This window comes from Desmodus rotundus, chromosome 3, assembly GCF_022682495.2.
Source record: "Desmodus rotundus isolate HL8 chromosome 3, HLdesRot8A.1, whole genome shotgun sequence".
Lineage (NCBI taxonomy): Eukaryota > Metazoa > Chordata > Mammalia > Chiroptera > Phyllostomidae > Desmodus > Desmodus rotundus.
Genome location: NC_071389.1, coordinates 47,353,484 through 47,371,356, shown reverse-complemented (window position 1 = coordinate 47,371,356; position 17,873 = coordinate 47,353,484). Strand labels below are relative to the sequence as shown.

The following is a 17,873-nucleotide window of genomic DNA, read 5'->3' as shown; positions in this document are numbered from 1 at the left end:
GGAATTTTTAAGAAAGCTAAGTTTAGCAATAAAACAGATATTTAAGCAACATTTATTAATTCTGATTTTCTACATTTTTTGTAGGCTCTGAGTACTGGGCTTTGTGGGCTTAATATGACCATCTGCTACACTTTCACATAAAATCTAAAATCTAGAGCAATGGTCCTCAGGATTAGATTTATTTTGGCAGTTAAAGCCTAAATCATCAGTTCCTTATGCTGTCAACATCCTTGCATATTCTCGGCATGGAAGATGTTGTTTTTTGAGCACAATTCCCTGATGCTGTTTTTCTCCAAGAAGCATGAGTGTTGGGAGCCTTTGGTGAACAGGCAATCTTCCCCTGCCGAGATCTTCTGGGCGCAAGGTTGGAGTACCTGCGCGGCGGGGTAAGGGACTATAAAATTAAGGCTTCGGCAGGAGCAGTCCACTGGCTTGCTCAGCAGACTTGTGCCTGTGCTGGTAATCAAAGTGGGCACTGGAACCCAGCATCTTGTGCCTCAACATCACTTACTGGCTCTCAAACCCCAGCGCAAGTCAGGTGATGACCCTCTTTGCTCAAATTATTGATATTTCAACAGTCACAAATACTTATTGAGTGTCTGCTCTGGACAAGGCATCAAGTGTACAAAGGCACAGTATGCCTCAAAGAGTTCACCATCTAGAGGAGAAAACAGACCCCTTACAATTCCCACCCCTGCTTACTGTGGGTGACCAGCAAGATGGAGCCTGCAATATTACATCCATTCCACCCAAAGGGGCAGAGGTTGGGGTGGATTACGTAACAGCTGTGACTATCAGAGCAACTTCTGTATTTTACTTCTTGTTGAGAAAAGCACCATGTGGAAAATTCCCAAGCCTACTCTAACCTGATGAAATTGCTTGCACAGACATAAACTATGTGATTCAACTTAAAAAATCTCTTTTCTTATCCTCTTTCAGGGGATTAAACAATTAATTTTGGAGCAACCTCCTGCTCATCTAGCTGCAACAAAGCAACAGCGAGCATCTGGGAGTCAACTGTTGCACTGTGTGAGGCATACCTTCCTGAGCTCTGGGAGTGAAATGAGACAGATGCTGGAACAGAAGAGAAGAAATTTGAATGGTGCGCTGGGCCAAAAAATTTATACATAGACTCAGATACACATATGTGTATTTGAAGAATAAGAATAGAAATTTTATGGGGGAAAGCAGTAAGGAGGATGACGGTGTCAGCAGTTTGGTTGGCAAAATAGGTTGAGTTGAGTAATGGGAGAAAGAAATCATGCAGGAAATACCGGTTCTGCTGCCTGGGTCTGGGCTCTGATCTCAGGCACAGATAAAGGGGCCATTAACTCCTTGGCCCCCTGAAACTTTAGGCTCAGGGTGGTTAAAGGACAAAGGCGCCAGTTCAGGAGGACGTGGTAGTTGCCAATGTTTGGACAGGCAGTGGATAAGAAGGTCAAGTGGTATCAGGCAAAACAGCCACATTATTACTGAAAATTAGTTTCCCCCCTAACAATCTACATTGGTTTAGCAAAATGTAGGGTTTTAATCACCCATTTGCTATTCAACAGATACTGTTTTGTTAAGAACCTACAGTATGCCTGGCTGTATTGTAAGTACACTGGAGACAATGGTAAGCAAATTGCCGTGGTGTCTGTCCTCTAGATGCTTAGAGTCTGTGGGCAAAAACAGCCGGGTGGTAACAAAGCATAATGTGTGCACCCGTAGCGAATGCACTTGCCATTGGTGCACATGAGTATCAACAAACTTGCAGAGGAGAGGCTGGACACCAGAATCACCTGTGGGATGTACTAACAGGCACATGCGTTAGCCCCATCCCAGTTTTACACCCCTCTTCTTCTGCACAGACAGGGCTAAGTGCTCCTACTGCACTCTGCAACTCTGCATGTGCTATCCATCCGCACAGCACCACAGGACACGTAAGACAGGCCCCCCACACACGCCCATGGAAATCCATCTAGCTTTTGCAGTGTGGGGCCTCTCTCTCCTGATGTCTTTCTCCTTCAGCCTACTGCCCTCTATTGCTCTCTAGAAGCTGCACCTGTGAATCACCTGGGATTTCTGGTTGTCAAATGCAGTAGCTAATTGTCAGTCCTTGATTAGAGCAGTTACATCACTTTTGTGTACTTTTCCATCTCCTTGAATAGACTGTGAACTCTGTGAAGACAAGGAACCGGTCTTATCCATCAGTAAGTGCTTAATGAATAATAGGAAAATTTAATCTAAACCAGTATAAAATAGGACTTTGAATCTAGGCCTCCTCCCCTTGTGACATATTTTAAAACATCCTTGTATAGACTTAGATTCATCAAATTTGTGACAAACTAAAGCAGATTTTTCTTCTACATCTACAAGAGCAGCTTTAAGAACCAAATGACCATGTTAATCTGTCTGGTCATAAATAGGAATCTCAGTTTAAACTCTGCCAAGATGGAAATTGAGAAATGGAGGGGAGCAAATTCCACATGAAGAATTTTAAATGGCTCAGGAAGAGGTCAATTGATTTATCACCTTTTGGGGTGTTTTTCAGAACTGACTTACCCTGACAGACCCAGTGGGAAGCAGTTCTGGTCAATAATACTTTCTGTTTACGAATGTTAAGTGAATGATTGTGAGACCTTATAATGGAATACTAGACAGCTGTTAAAGAGAATGAGGCAAATCTATATGGACTGATGTGGAAAGACCTCCAGTATATATTATTAAGAGGTAAAAGCAAGGTGAAGATCAGAATACAGACAATTATTCCAAACATATGCTTGGATATGTATTAATTTTTTTCTGGACTAGCACACAAAGAACTGATAATAGCCTAAGTATAAATGAAGGGATCATTTCAATTTTATGTCTTACCAAACTATTTGAATATTTTTATCACATGCAGTATTATTTATGTAGTAAAAAATTAACTAGCTTCAAAAGCCATAACTTAGAAAAGCAACACTGCCGGTCTTCTCAGGTCAAGAGGCATGACTAACTCCTGAAGTTTCCCATGTAGAACCAGTCTGCAGGCAGTACTCCAGCACCCACATCTCAGGGTGGCTTTGTCACGTTCTCCCTGACCCACTAGTTCTCATGAAGGAACAAAAATGATGCTTCTTTATGATAAATTCTCCTGAAAAAAGCAAGATGCCTATGACATAAAAAGAAGGGCAAGACAGGGGAAAAAAAAACAACCCTCTGAATAAATCAAAGTTAGAGCATCAAATCTGCCAAGTGCTTTGGAGCTACTATAAGTGAGTGATCCATGAAGTCATTTGAGATAATGCTTCAGCCAGAATTTATTTTAATTGCTGTAGCCAGCCTTATAGAATAATTGTAGGTCATAAGGAATTACTCAAACTATATTATATTTTATCCATTTTGAGAAAAAATAATATGCTACGATCATATTTACAAACATGGGGACTCAAAAGTTCTCCAAACGCATTCTTTGCAAACCTCAAGGGTCTATACAGTTCTACTAAAGTATGTGCCTTTATTGCTTTTTGAAATGCTCTCTCCCCATATTAGTAAGCTCCTTAAGAGCCTAGTCCATTACTTTCATATCTTTAATTTGCTTGGCACATGACGTGCATTCAGTAACTGTGTGTATGTGTTTAGATGTCTTTTATTTTCCTTTATTCAGTTAATTTCAGCATATTTACTGAGCACCTCCTAAGCACCAGGCATGGTTCCAGCACTTCATGTATGTTTGCACACGCATACGCTTGTGTTCTCCTGGCATCCGAACAAGAAAGGCCCCAGGGTATTTGTTTCTCACACATACCACAAAGTCGAGGTTGAGAATTGGAGTCCTGTTCCTTCCAGTATATCCTGTAATGGAGGATGCAGCCCATTTGTTCCTGGGCTGGAATTTCGTCCCATGAAATTAAAACGCTCCCCTTTTCCTCTGTGATGGCATTAATGTAGGGCCCACTCAGTGGTGCTGTAAAGTAGAACACAGGAAGCTTTTGTCACCCTCCAAATCCAGGTCATTAAACTAAAGCAAAATTGGGCAAAAGTGCCCAAGACTCACCTTTGTGCTTAGAGTTACCCTGGATGGAGCTGCATCCTCCTTGGTCCCCTGAGAGTGCATGCACACGGATTTCATAACAGATGTAGGGTTTTATGTTCTCTGCAAAGAAAAGGGAGTTCTTATAACATGTGAATCACTAAAGGAGCTGCTTTAATATCTGATACAGAAGCATTCAAGGCATCTCTTGTCTCTTCTTAGTTTGAAGATGGTTCAAGTATAATTTCAACAGAGGATAAAGGAATGACCTGAGCTACAAAATCTCAGCATCCTATTTGCCATGGCATCTGCTCCTGGAAGCCACAGCATTTATGCCCCAAGTTCATCTAGTAGTGAATAAATTAGCAAACCTGAGTTTCTTTCCAGGGTCATCATGATTAAGGGGAAAAAAAGCTAGCCCAGTGCCAACAAGGATTTAAATATAACCACACAGACAACTTTTGAAACAAAACTTTCCTTCAAGAAAAATGCTTTGACTTCTACAAATAAGTAATTTGCCCTTTACTAAAAAGTGTGGCTAGGATTTTGCAGGCATAGAACCCTGAAGGCCCTTCTAATTCCACAGAAGCTTATCAGGATCTGACAGGGCAGCTCCAGATGACGCATCTGGGTGTGATGAACCAGGGCACACTCAGTGCAACCCAGCCCATTGTTCCTTCTCCCCTACCTCTCCTCAGTGTGGTCCAGTGAGGCCGCAGCTGCATCACAGCCTGGAACATTTGGAAGATATCTGGGAATGTTAATGCTCCTTCCTAGTTTTTATTTTATTTTTAAAATATTTTTTAAACATTTAATTTTAGAGAGAGAGGAAGGGGGAGGGAGAAAGAGAGAGACAGAGAAACATCGGTTGCCCCCTAAATGTGCCCTGACCAGCGACAGAACTAGCCACAGTGATCAGATGAGAAAAGAAATAAAAGGCATCCAAATTGGAAAAGAGGAAGTAAAACTGTCATTATTTGCAGATGACATGATAGTGTACATAGAAAATCCTATAGGCTCTACCAGAAAACTACTTGACCTAATAGTTGAACTAAGTGAAATGGAGAAAAAGACATAGTCAGCTTAGTCCAGTAATCCAAAGATTCTTCGTGGGTGGCATCCAGACCCCAAAGCTCCATAGGCAAGATGGAATATGGACTCACATTTTATTTGCAAGGGGCAGGTGCCTGGCTGTTCTGCTACTGGTGGAAGGTGCCAACCAACCACTGTGCCCTGAGGAGGTTTGAGAGTTCCAGATGAGCTCATTAGGCAAATGCTTTTGTTGCATTTTGCCATGCAAAACATGAGTCCAGGGTAGAAGCCTTGAGAATGGCTGCATTAGAAGTTATGGGCTTCTTCTTGTGGATAGCCTACGTTAGTGGAGGAGGGAAGAAACTATGTCACCTTAACTCAGGTGACATTTCCCTTTCCATAAATCATAGAGCCCTAGTAAGCTTGTTCCCTGGTTCTGACCTTGAGGACTCCTGTTTTACTGGCTAATTCTTATACAAACACCCCTTAATCATGTCTGCTCCCCACCTCAAAAGTTCCTCAGCTGTGCTGCCCGGTGGCTACAGCCTACATTGTTAAAATTTTCATTTCTTTCTTCATTCTGGCCCCAACTACTGGCTCATTTCTCATATTCTCATGTATATATATATATACCTGGCAACCTTGGGCAAAGGCTCTGTTTTGATGTTTACAACTAATCTCTTAGGTGGATTGTCTGCAGATGCTAATTTCACCTATTAAGTATGGAGAAGGCAAACACTAAATGATCAGTAACGTGGAATAATCCTAGAGGAAATGTGAGGGAGCATGCAGAATGGAGACCCAAATAGCCTAGGTATGAGGCAAGATTTTCTAGGCATGGCGTTGTCTACATACTTGTAAAAGGAGTGGCTCTGTATGGCCTGAACCATTTTTATAGACATTAAAGGACTGATGATCTCCAGACTAGGTCTCATCAACCTAGAACCCTGGAGCTAGACTGTATTCTGGCCCACTCCAAACAACCCGCTCTGCCCCAGCCAGAAGCTAAGGATGCAGTGGCAATGAGTCATATTACTGACTGGAGAGGGCCATTTTGAATTTGTGATCAGTGTGAATTGCTTAATTTTTTAGGGGTTTATTTTCATAATATAATAGCAACACAAACTAAGTGTTTTCAAGTAGGAGAATAATTTTGTTTCACCATTATATTGATCTTATTCAAATAAATATTTCTAAAATGCTTAAAAACACTTCAGTTTCCTAAATATGAAAAACATTCTCTTTTTTCATCTATTTTATGGCATTTGTATAGATTTATAAAAAGAGGGAATTATAGGGGCTATATGACTCAAACTATCCCGCAGGAGGAAATCCTAATACAGTTTATAGTAAGTATGTACAATTTTGTAGCAGTTTAGAGTTCACTAAATGCCTTTTCTATGCCCTGCTTCATCTGGTTTGATGGGCATAACAGCCCTAAAGAAAAAATGGTTCTACTGCAACAACTCCAGGGTCAATCAACTCTCCTATTAGAGACCACGACACGTAAGGAAAGTTCTTTCTCCACATAGAGCTGGCATCTGCCTTCTTATAACTTCCATGCAGAAGCCTCAGTTTTAGCCTCCAAAACAATAAAGGACACTCTTTTTCACGTAGACGTCAGAGCCAGCAACAGCCGTCAAACCACCCCACCCCATCCACAGTTCTAGGTTTCCACACTAAAAGTCCAGAACCACAGTGACTTGTTCATCTTCCTCTCTTGCTTAATGGGCAGCACTCCTTTTATGTGTAGTGATTAAAACTGAACACAACCCACTAAAAAGCTGAGCAGCCACACTATAAAAGAGGCACACAGTTAAGGACCATCTCCTGTAATTATCATGCGGTGTGCTCTGTTTATTTCTTCGGCGTAAATCTTGTTTCCTTAAGCAGGGCGTGTGTATCCTCCTGGACAGGTGCAATCATTGTCATGGTGTAATAATAGTATTATGGGATTTAGAGCTTGAAAACCTATTAAAGTCTTAGCTCTATTACATAAAATAATCATGATGATGATAGCTAAATTATCAAGCACTTAAACTGTGTTAGGCGCTGTTCAAACATTTTCTCTATATTAATTCGGTTAGTCCTCACACTAACACAATGGCCCCTATTTTACAGATAAGGAAGCTGAGGCACAGAGAAGTTAACTAATTTGCCCTAGATTATGCAACCTAGTAAGTAACAGAGCCAGGACTCAAATTTAAATTGTCTGGTTGTAGAACCAGCACCTTTGTGAATTTAACACTTAAAAATGACTTTGCCTAAGTTTTGTCCAGTCATTTTCAATATGCTCTCATCACTTGATTGGGAATGAAAGATCTCCTGGTATCCTCACCTATATCGTGGGAATGGTAATTCCTGCTGCACATGATTTTTCTGAGACTTAAATGAACTCCCAAAAGTCAGGGGCCCATCATACTGACTGGTCACTACTTAGCTCTCAGCCATGCTCATCTGGTTTAAATATTCCCTTATGGTGTAATGGCACTGTCAGACACATGCATTTTCCATAAATACCAGAGCTCCCAGTCAACCAGATGGCCTTCTCTGGCTGCAGTGGTGTATTCTGAGGTGCTGTCCTGAAGGCCTCACTGTCATCACTGTCCCTCTTTCTCACACAGTCACTTGTAATGGAAGGCAGGGTTTGGGGTTCCTACCGGCAATTTTCTCAAACAAATGTGAATTGAGTAACCTCCCAAGGGCAGGTGAACAATTAAGTACCTGAAATCAAAGCGGACACATTGTAAGGGGGAGTCCGTAGCCAGTTTAGAGGGGGCTTCATGCTGCCCCCCAGATGCAGCTCCCTCCATTCCACCACATACTCTTGGACAGCAGAGGCGGCTTTCCCAGGAGGCTCCCACATCACCATAATGTTGTCTGTGCCCTCTGAGTTTGCAGAGACCTGGCCAGGAGCCAACGACCCTTTATAGGGGAAAATGAGGAGGAACAAAAACAAAAATCACTGTAGATGAAGATATAAAACAGCAAATCCTAGCAATGCTTTAAGAAGGACCAATTTGTTTTTAAGGTCTTCAAGTTCACAGGTTTAAGTTCATCCTGCTTCTCAGTTCTGGGAGAACTGGCATTATCAGCTTGGACAAGGACCCTGTGTAATGGTATCTGTAGAATTATTTTCCCTGCATCTTCCATTTCCAATGGTACTGGCTCTGGTGAATGTAACATGCATCCTTCTAATCCACCTTATATGTTTGTTTAGACATATATGTATCCTTGAAAATTAGTGTTGCTTTGTGCTTGTGAGTTGTTATTTCATAAACTGTATTGAGAGTAGATCTAATGTTTTTCTAACCTTTTTCTTTTTCACTCAACATGTATCTGGGATGTATCTATCCTGCTCCTATATGTAAATTTAGCTTAGTCTGTTAGACTGCTGCCTCATCCCTTTCTTTGTCCAGTCTCCAAGTGAGAAGCAGGAGGTTCCCTCCAACTCTTCACTAATGTAGACAAAAAAGGATGCTGCAATTTATTATAAATTCCTAACTGGTCAGGTCATGGTGGGTAGTCATGCCCAAGACCTCTACTCCTTAAATGAAAGTTTTTTTTAAGCAAGCCCTGTCCATTGTTTGTATGCATCTAGGTTAACACACCTTTGAAATGCCAGAAGTAATATCCAGAAGTAAGGCATAACCACCCTTAAGAAAGCACATAGTCTTCTAATCCAACCCCTGCTTTGCTCTCTCCCACCTTCCTGTAATCTTCCTTATGTCCCCTCTTTAATTTCAAATGCATAAAAGAAACTGCAAAGCTGTTACTCTCTAGAGCATTTGAGATTTTTATGCCCAGCATATGCCATCATTTTTTCTCAAACTCTTATAAAAATTATCTGTGGGTTTGGATCTTCTTACATCAACATAAACACAAACATGTCCTCATGTGTGCCTGTGTAAGAATGTCTCTGGATTCACACGTCTCACTAAATATGGCCAAACTGATCTCTAAAATAGCCTATCAGTTGCAGTCCAACAAGAAAAGCTTGGAGAGATCTCATTTTCCTCCCAACACTTGGTATTTTCTGACTTTCTAATTTTTGTCAATCTGGTCAATGTGAAGTGGTATTTAATTGTGGTTTTATTTTCGTTTTCTGATTTCTTGTGAGACTGACTTCTCTTCATGCATTACTAATCATCTGACTTTTTCCCCTTATGTGAATGGCTTATTCATATACTTTGCTAATTTTTTCTGGGTTTCCTGTCTTCTCTCTGATTTGCAGAAATAGCTTTTATATTCTAGATCTTAATCATTCATCAGTCTTCAACACTAAAAATATCTTGCTCCAGTCTTTCAACTCTCTGGTAACTTTACAATGTGTTTGTTGCACATAAATACTTTGATGTAGGTAAATCTACCTATGGTTTGAGCATTTTGACTCTTGTTTCTGAAATCCTTCCATCCCGGGTCACCAAGTTACTCAACCACATTTTCTCCTATTGACTTTTGGTTTCACCTGTCACTTCTAGTTTTTTTCCAAATCTAGCTGAAAGGTTGTTTTTATTTGTAAGGGAATCAATGTTATTATTTTTTCCATACTGTGAGTCAATTTTTTCAAATATGATACCATTCCTAACATACGCCAAGTTCTATATATTATTAGGCCTGTGTCAGGTCAGCTTCTTCACCAGAACACATGGTTTATATTACTAGGTTTTGTGATATCTGACTATTTGGTTGGTAAACTACCCTTCTCATTTCGCTCTTCTTTTTTCAAAATGTTCTTGGTTATTCCTGTAACCTTATTCTTCCATGCAGCTTTTAGAATCAGTTTTTCCTAGTCTCCCCAAATGCTAGCTGTTTTTTTTAAAACTGGATTTAAGTTAAATATATTGTTTAATTCAGGGAAAATTGATACTGTTAAAATGTTAAATTGTTCCATTCATAAGTATGCCATTTCATTGAAATTATTCAGTTCCCCTTTTATTTCTTTTAAGGAGTTTAAAAAATTCCTCAAAGTTTTAATGCATTTTTTTTCTGTTGGTTATTTTGTTTTATTTTTAAGTAAATGTTTATTTTATTCTATGTTATATTTTATTTTAATTTAATTTAATTTAATTTAATTTTTTAAGGACCATGCTTTTGTTGTTCTGTCTAGAAACATTGGAACTCAAAGTAATACAAATTTATTCCTGTGATTTTTTTTCCCTAGAAATTTTAAAACTTCACATTTTGCACTTTGTGATCCATTTGGTGTTAATTTTTTTTCTTAATATATTTATTGATTATGCTATTACAGTTGTCCCATTTTCCCCCCTCATTCCACTCCATCCTGCCCACCCCCCGCCCCACATTCCCCCCCTATAGTTCATGTCCATGGGTCATACATTTAAGTTCTTTGGCTTCTACATTTCCTACACTATTCTTACCCTCCCCCTGTCTATTTTCCACCTATCATTTATGCTACTTATTCTCTGTACCTTCCCCCCCTCCCCCTCCCACTCCCCTATTGACAATCCTCCATGTGATCTCCATCTCTATGGTTCTGTTCCTGTTCTAGTTGTTTGCCTAGTTTGCTCTTGTTTTTGTTTTAGGTGTGGTCGTTAATGACTGTGAGTTTGCTGTCATTTTTACTGTTCCTATTTTTGATCTTCTTTTTCTTAGGTAAGTCCCTTTAACATTTCATGTAATAAGGGCTGGGTGATGATGAACTTCTTTAACTTGACCTTATCTGAGAAGCACTTTATCTTCCCTTCCATTCTAAATGATAGCTTTGCTGGATACAGTAATCTTGGATGTAGGTCCTTGCCTTTCATGACTTGGAATACTTCTTGCCAGCCCCTTCTTGCCTGTAAGGTCTCTTTGGAGAAATCAGCTGACAGTCTTATGGGAAGTCCTTTGTAGGTAACTGTCTCCTTTTCTCTTGCTGCTTCTAAGATTCTCTCCTTATCTTTAATCTTAGGTAATGTAATTATGATGTGCCTTGGTGTGTTCCTCCTTGGGTCCAGCTTCTTTGGGACTCTCTGAGCTTCCTGGACTTCCTGGAAGTCTATTTCCTTTGCCAGACTGGGGAAGTTCTCCTTCATTATTTGTTCAAAGAAGTTTTCAATTTTTTGTTCTTCCTCTTCTCCTTCTGGCACCCCTATAATTCAGATGTTGGAACGTTTCAAGATGTCCTGGAGTTTCCTAAGCCTCTCCTCATTTTTTTTGAATTCTTGTTTCTTCATTCTTTTCTGGTTGGATGTTTCTTTCTTCCTTCTGGTCCACACCATTGATTTGAGTCCCAGTTTCCTTCGCATCACTATAGGTTCCCTGTACATTTTCCTTTGTTTCTCTTAGCATAGGCTTCATTTTTTCATCTGGTTTTCGAACAAATTCAACAAATTCTGTGAGCGTCTTGATAACCAGTATTTTGAACTGTGCATCCGATAGGTTGGCTAGCTCTTCCTCGCTTAGTTGTATTTTTTCTGGGGCTTTGAAGTGTTCTGTCATTTGGGCCTTTTTTTTTTTTTTTGTCTTGGCGCAGCTGATACTTAAAGGGCCGGAGCCTTAGGTGTTCACCGGGGGCGGGGTAATGCTGGTCGCTGCGCTGTGACGCTATACGTGGGGGAGGGGCCGAGAGGGAGCAAAGGCACCCGCTCCCCTCTCCACCGGATTTCAGTCTTTCACTCCGCTACCCACAATCAAACTGGGCCCCTCTGGTGCTGGTTCCCGAGTGGGTGGGCCTGTGCACACCCCAGGCCCCTGTGGGTCTCTCCAACGACCTCTCCTGTGAGGCTGGGAGTCTCTCCTGCTGCTGCACCAACCCCCATGGGTGTTTTCAATCAGAGGTTTGAGGCTTTATTTCCCCGCGATGGAGCCCTGGGTTGCGCGGTCTGCTTTGATCCCCTCCGTTTGTCCGGTTTATCTGTGCGCGAATGTGGGGCCGTAGGGTCTGCTAGTGGTCGGACTGCCTGCGCCGTTCATCCCACACTCTGCCTGTCTCGGTCCCGCCACGGCCAGGCGAGTCCTCTCTGCCCCGGCTGCCTGTCTCCGCCCCTCCTACCGGTCTGGATGAATGTTTATTTTTTATTTCCTTGGTGTCAGACTTTCTTGCCGTTCGATTTTCTGTCAGTTCTGGTTGTGCGAGGAGGCACAGTGTGTCTACCTACGCCACCATCTTGGTTGTCTAGTTTTCATGCATTTTTGTTAGATTATTTCTTAGGTACTTTGTAATTTTAGTTTGATTTATTAGTGGTGTCTTCTCCTTTTTAAAAAGAATTTATTTATTTATATTTTTACAGAGAGGGGAAGGAAGGGAGAAAAAGAGGGAGAGAAACATCTATTGATTGCCTCTCACACTCTCCAGATGGGGCAACCCAGGCATGTGCCCTGACCAGGAATTGAATCAGGGAATTCGCTTTGTGGCACGATGCTCAGCCAACTACGCTAAACTGGTCAGGGCTTATTTTCTACTTTTTCTACTACTAATTTGTGTGTGTTATTCTTACTTCTGGCAAACCTGCTAAATTCTCTAATTAGGTCTAATAATTCATCTCTTGACCTTGTTGAATTTTCCATATCATACTCTAATTAGCTGAATACTTAAAATATCTTTCTTCCAATCTTTAAATTAAATCTCTTATTTCCTTTTTTTTTGTTTTTACCATGTTGCTAATTTTAAAGAGAATGTGCCCACATATCTTTATTACAATAAAATGATATTTGCTGCATGTTTTTGGTAGAAAGTCTCAAAAACTAAAAAGTTTTCTTTTATTCATAGTTTCTATATAGGTTTTAAAAGTAATATATCACTTACTAAAAACTAACTACTTTTCTATGTCTGTTAAGAACATATCCCTTTTTTTCTCTCAGTATTAATGTGATGAATTACATTGTTACATTTTTCCAAATTGATCCATCTTTATATTCATAGGATCAACCCTGCTTAATCATTCTGTGCTGCATTTTGCAGGGATTTTTAAAAGTACAGACTATTTTTCAGAGAAGTTTTAAGTTTATAGCAAAATGAGCAGAAGATCCAGAGATTTTACATATAGCCCCTGCCTCTCTCACACACAGTCTTTCCTAGTGCTGACATTAAGATTCTGGATAAATATTTTCAAGTATTTCTTCCTTTTCATTTACTTTTTTCCTCTCACTGTGACTCCTTTTAGGTGGTCATTATTACTTCTCTTTCAATTCTTTCAGTGTTTTTTAAGTTTTCTCATCTGTTTTCAACTTCTTTTCTGTTTTTGATGCCGTTTGGAAGAGTTTCTTATCCAATCTTCCACTCACTCCTTCAGTCTTCTTGAGTCCTTTCTGCTGTCTGACTCATCAGCTTAGTTCTTTATTTCAACCCTTAGACTTTCTGTCTTGCCAGGAACCAGCCTGGATTTCCTCCCCCATGATGTCTCCCAGGGTTTGTTCTCTCCCTAAGATCTCTGCTCACTACTAACCTTCCCTGTGTGACCTTTCAAAACTATTCCCTTCCCCCTCAGTCATTCAACTTCCCATCTCCATTTTCGCTGAGAGCTTCTGAATACAGTTATGAAGTTCATAGATATTTGGAAAAGTGCCCACCTTAGAGACAGGAGGCCTGGTTTTTCTGTCCATCTCTGTGACTAATTGAATGTATGATGTTGGCTAAGATACTTCATCTCCTGGAGCCTAAGTGTCTGACATCTGTGTGGGCCTGGTAAGGACTCTACTGGCTTCTGATTCTTCTTCTAGTTTCAAGAATTCTTGAGCACAGGGACTGGTCTGAAATGTGAAATATGTTTTACTTGTTGGCTGTGGGTTTGGAACACATTCAATTTTAATCAAATCAACAAAATCATTCTTGTGCTTCTTTATATGTCATGCTGTGGCAGGCACCTTTTATAATAAATCTGTCCCTAATTTTCCCAAAATTAACATAATTCTTCCTGTTGCAGCATTATTTTTCTCCTCCTGAAAGGAAAGTTATCTATGTGAGTAGTGTGAACATATATTGAAAGAGAGGGAGACACAAAATTACAGCACACTATTTCTACAGATCATGCATAATATGTGTGAGAGAAGAGCCATCCAGGATGGGATTATGTGATTTGCCCATTTGTCCTCCATAAGTCACCCTGAGGTGCACAACAGCTTGTATTGGATGAGTCAGGTGTGATCTCAGGAGATGCAAGATTCTGGAGAATCCAAGATTTCCAGGGCTAGGACCCTCTTAGTGACAGCTCAGTTGTACAGAACTCTTTCAGTGTTCTACCTTACCTTCTCTACACGTTCATCCTTAATGAGCCTCATCCTTACTCAACACCTGTCCATTCTTAGAGGAAGAAGTGTTCCTTTAACTCTTTTTTGTCCGGGATCCCATCATCTTCCAGCTCCCCAGGGACTCCCTTCCACCAATTATTCCCTCTGCTCCCTTTATCTTCAACTCCTCCCTACTCCTGATCCACTCAGATCCCACTTTAAAAAAATCCCTCATGCCTGCACACCTGCACTCCCTTACCTGGCTAATACCAACTTGTCTCTCCATACCCTGTTCACATGTTGCCTCCTCTCCAAGGCCATACTTTGGCTTTCCTCTGTTCCTAGAGCTACCTGTGCATACCTCTAACCTTATACTTATTATACTGTACTACAGTTTACTTGTTTATATGTCTGCCATCCCACCTGACTAAATACAACTGGAGGACCTCAACAGTATTTTTTAACTGTTGCTGGATTCCAGTTGACTTCAATAGTATATGCTCAATAAAGGACTAGTGAATGAATGAAGCGAGGCCCACTCTAAGACAATGACTGTGTCATTTTGAGAAACTGTTCTCAAATCTAAATAAAGAGCCTGGAATGGGTCCAGAAAATTCATGAGGCTTGTATCTCCAAGACTCACCTGCAGTGAGGTTTGAAGAAGTAAGGTATTCTGACGTATTGCATTTTACCAACATCAGGACACTAAACAGTGACATGAGTTCAATTCCCCCCACAGAATTCACTTTAAAACTTACATAGGTAGCACTTACCCACGGAAGAATTTTAAAAGTATAAAAAGCAAAAGGGAAGGAAAGTCACCTGTAACCCCATGATTGAGTGATGACCTCTTTTAACATGTCTGTATATATTCCACCAAATTGTTTTTAACATGCAAAAAATGTATACTCATGTAAATAGATATTTTAAATGGCATTGTCCCACATACACTATTGAACGCCTGCTTTGTTACTCATTATGTGTAACAAATGACAATACATGACAATACAAACATAGCTACAGCATCACTTTAGTGACAGTATGGAATGAATGATGGTGAGAGTCAGGATTTTCTATTATTTAACATTTAGGTTCTTTGTGCTGTTTCACTATATTTTTTCAATAAACTATATTTTTAAGCACTTATTATCTGCTGAGGATACAGTCCTGATGCTTAAATTTCTTGGGCAAAAAATATTTATATTTAGAGTTTGTTACATATGGCCAAATTGTTCTGGAGAAAGTTGAACAAGCTTACACATCTACTAGCAGGGTACAAGGATACTTTTCCCCATGCTCTCACCAATGTGGAATACACTAACGCTGCTTACTCTTTCTCAGGCTGATTTGGTTTCTCATGCTTTTTCAAAATTTGCATCTCATTGATTGCTAATTAGGCTGCAGGTATTTTCAAATCTTACTGTTCTTTTTATATATATTAGTTGAGTTGCCTGTTCATATACCCTGGTCTCTTATTTTAAAAAGTTAGATATGGATAACCCACTTTTTGCCCAAAATGTGATATGTACTTTTCTTAAATTGCTATTTATACACCTGAAACTAATACAAAATAATACTGAATGTAAACTACAATAAAAAATTTTTAATTTAAAAAAAATAAAGAAAAAATCTGTCAAAATGTTAACATTTCTTAGGTCTGAAAGTGGGGACATGGTTTTATTATGTTACTTTCTGAAATTTTATTTTTGGTATTTTAAAGAAGTTTTTTATTTTACTATGCAGAAAGTTGAAGCTTTCCCCCACATAGTTAATCCATTTTTTCCTTCAGGTTCTTCTGCCTTCAGTGCCTGTCCCACATGAGCGGAGATCACCAGTTGCCTACCAGATGCCCTCTCTTCATCTTCTTTAGCAAGGCAACCCTGCTGCCTGAAATACACTTCTGAGCCTCCTTTGCAGCTGGTGCGGCCAGGTGACCAATTAGAGTCAATGACTGCAAAGTGTGTTGTGCGACCTGGGGTGAAGCTCCTCACCAGTAAGGGGATGAGCCTTTCTCTCTTCCTTCTATTCTGCTGCCTAGATGGAAATAGCTAGAGCTCTGGCAGCCATCCTGGACCATTTCCATCTTGAGGATGAAAGCCAACTTGGCAGAAGGAACAGAAAGGAGCCTGGAGTCCTGATGATGTCACAAAGTTGTCACGCCAGCCCTGGGCAGTCTACCTCTGACTTCTTTAATGTGTGAGAATAAATAAACCACCATAGACAGGCCTCTGGTAAGAGCAACCTTTATTCCTAAGAGAAATTTCTAACTCATATACCAACCCAAGGTTCTATCAATATTTATTTGTATTCTCTTCTAGTTATTTTTATTACTCTATTATCTCCATGTTTACAGATATGTGACTGAAATGAGATATAACCAAGATTTAATGGTATATATAAAGTAATCATGTTCTAGTAGAACCTTCTTCACAATGATGATTGCTAGGCTCACATGTAGATAAAATCGTTACACTGAGTTTTAAGGAAGGATCTAATTACAGTTTTATTCTATGGGCAATTTTGGAAAAAGTTGGGCATTTTTATAGCACAGATCTTGAGAATAGCATTAATATCTATTTTGATGGCTAATTTTATCCAGAGAAGTTAGTTTTCAGAGAATGCAACCATAAAATGTATGGAGCTAGTTGGGAAGTTTTCAACATAGATAATTGGACACATATCTAAATTTGTAGAATAAACAGTTATAGTATAGAAAAATTTTACTATAGTTTCATTACAGCCAGAATATCATTTTAATATTATTGGTTTTAAAATGTTTTCTCTATGGGTGTAAAATGTTTTCTTCTAGAATTTGACAGCACATATTATTCTTGCTTCTGGAGTAATTAGCAAGATATTAATGTTCAATTTAATGTAACTGCTTAACTAACATTTACTAAGTACCTGCTATGTATTAGTTTCTGCATTTAATCTTACAGTGACCTGCAAAGCAGATGATGTAATCCCTACTTTAAGGAGGAGGAAAGTGAAGCTCAGAGGTTAGTTCACTTGTCCAAGGCCACTCATAGTTTAAGTGGAAAAGACAGCCTCTGAATACTGTTGACTCTGAAATCTAAATTTAAGCGCTATTCATGCCAGGCCCTGAGCTGAGCCTGTGGAAGATAAGAGATGAGTAAGACAGTTTCCCACAGGCAATATTAAAGATAAGTTGGTACTTACCTGCTCCACACAGGTCCGTTATGTTAATACGAGTGGGCAGAGAACTGCCTTTTGAGTTAGCTGCAGACACGGCTACAGTCCAGTTCTCAGTTCTGGGGATGACCCAGGTCCAGGAGGTATGTTCTGTGGTGTTCTGTACTGAGGGTTTCTCTGCTGCCATGTCCAGCAAAGTTACCTGATAGTGGAGGATTTTTCCTCTTGCCTCTGATACACTCAGATTCTGCAACAAAACACATCCACTTACTGTGTCCACTCAGACAAGGTTGCTGGACACTCTATGCCTGGACCTCACAGACCCCTGCAGCAGGTGGCTACATCTGAGTGACCTTTCTATTTATACCTTCTCATCTTCTCTACTGTACACTTAATGCTTCTGCCCACCACCACCACTTAGAGAAAAATATCACTTAACATTTTTTAAAGCTGATTCTTAGAAACACACTGACTTTCCTTTCTTGCTTCAAAGTGAAACTTCCTAGTAGTAGAAAACTCA

General features: G+C 40.0%; 1 protein-coding gene across 2 annotated transcripts in view; it reads right to left on the bottom strand.

The window, feature by feature from the left end:
* The window catches only part of IL12RB2 (interleukin 12 receptor subunit beta 2), a 74,616-nt gene that overhangs the window by 14,652 nt on the left and 42,091 nt on the right, over positions 1-17,873 (bottom strand). For both annotated transcript variants that reach the window (XM_053919544.1, XM_024565283.3), the window contains exons 9-12: positions 17,381-17,600; positions 7,754-7,954; positions 4,022-4,120; positions 3,773-3,931 (exon numbers count right to left, since the gene is read on the bottom strand). In XM_053919544.1, coding sequence (XP_053775519.1) covers positions 3,773-3,931; positions 4,022-4,120; positions 7,754-7,954; positions 17,381-17,600 — 679 coding nt within the window. The remainder of the gene's footprint in view (positions 1-3,772; positions 3,932-4,021; positions 4,121-7,753; positions 7,955-17,380; positions 17,601-17,873) is intronic.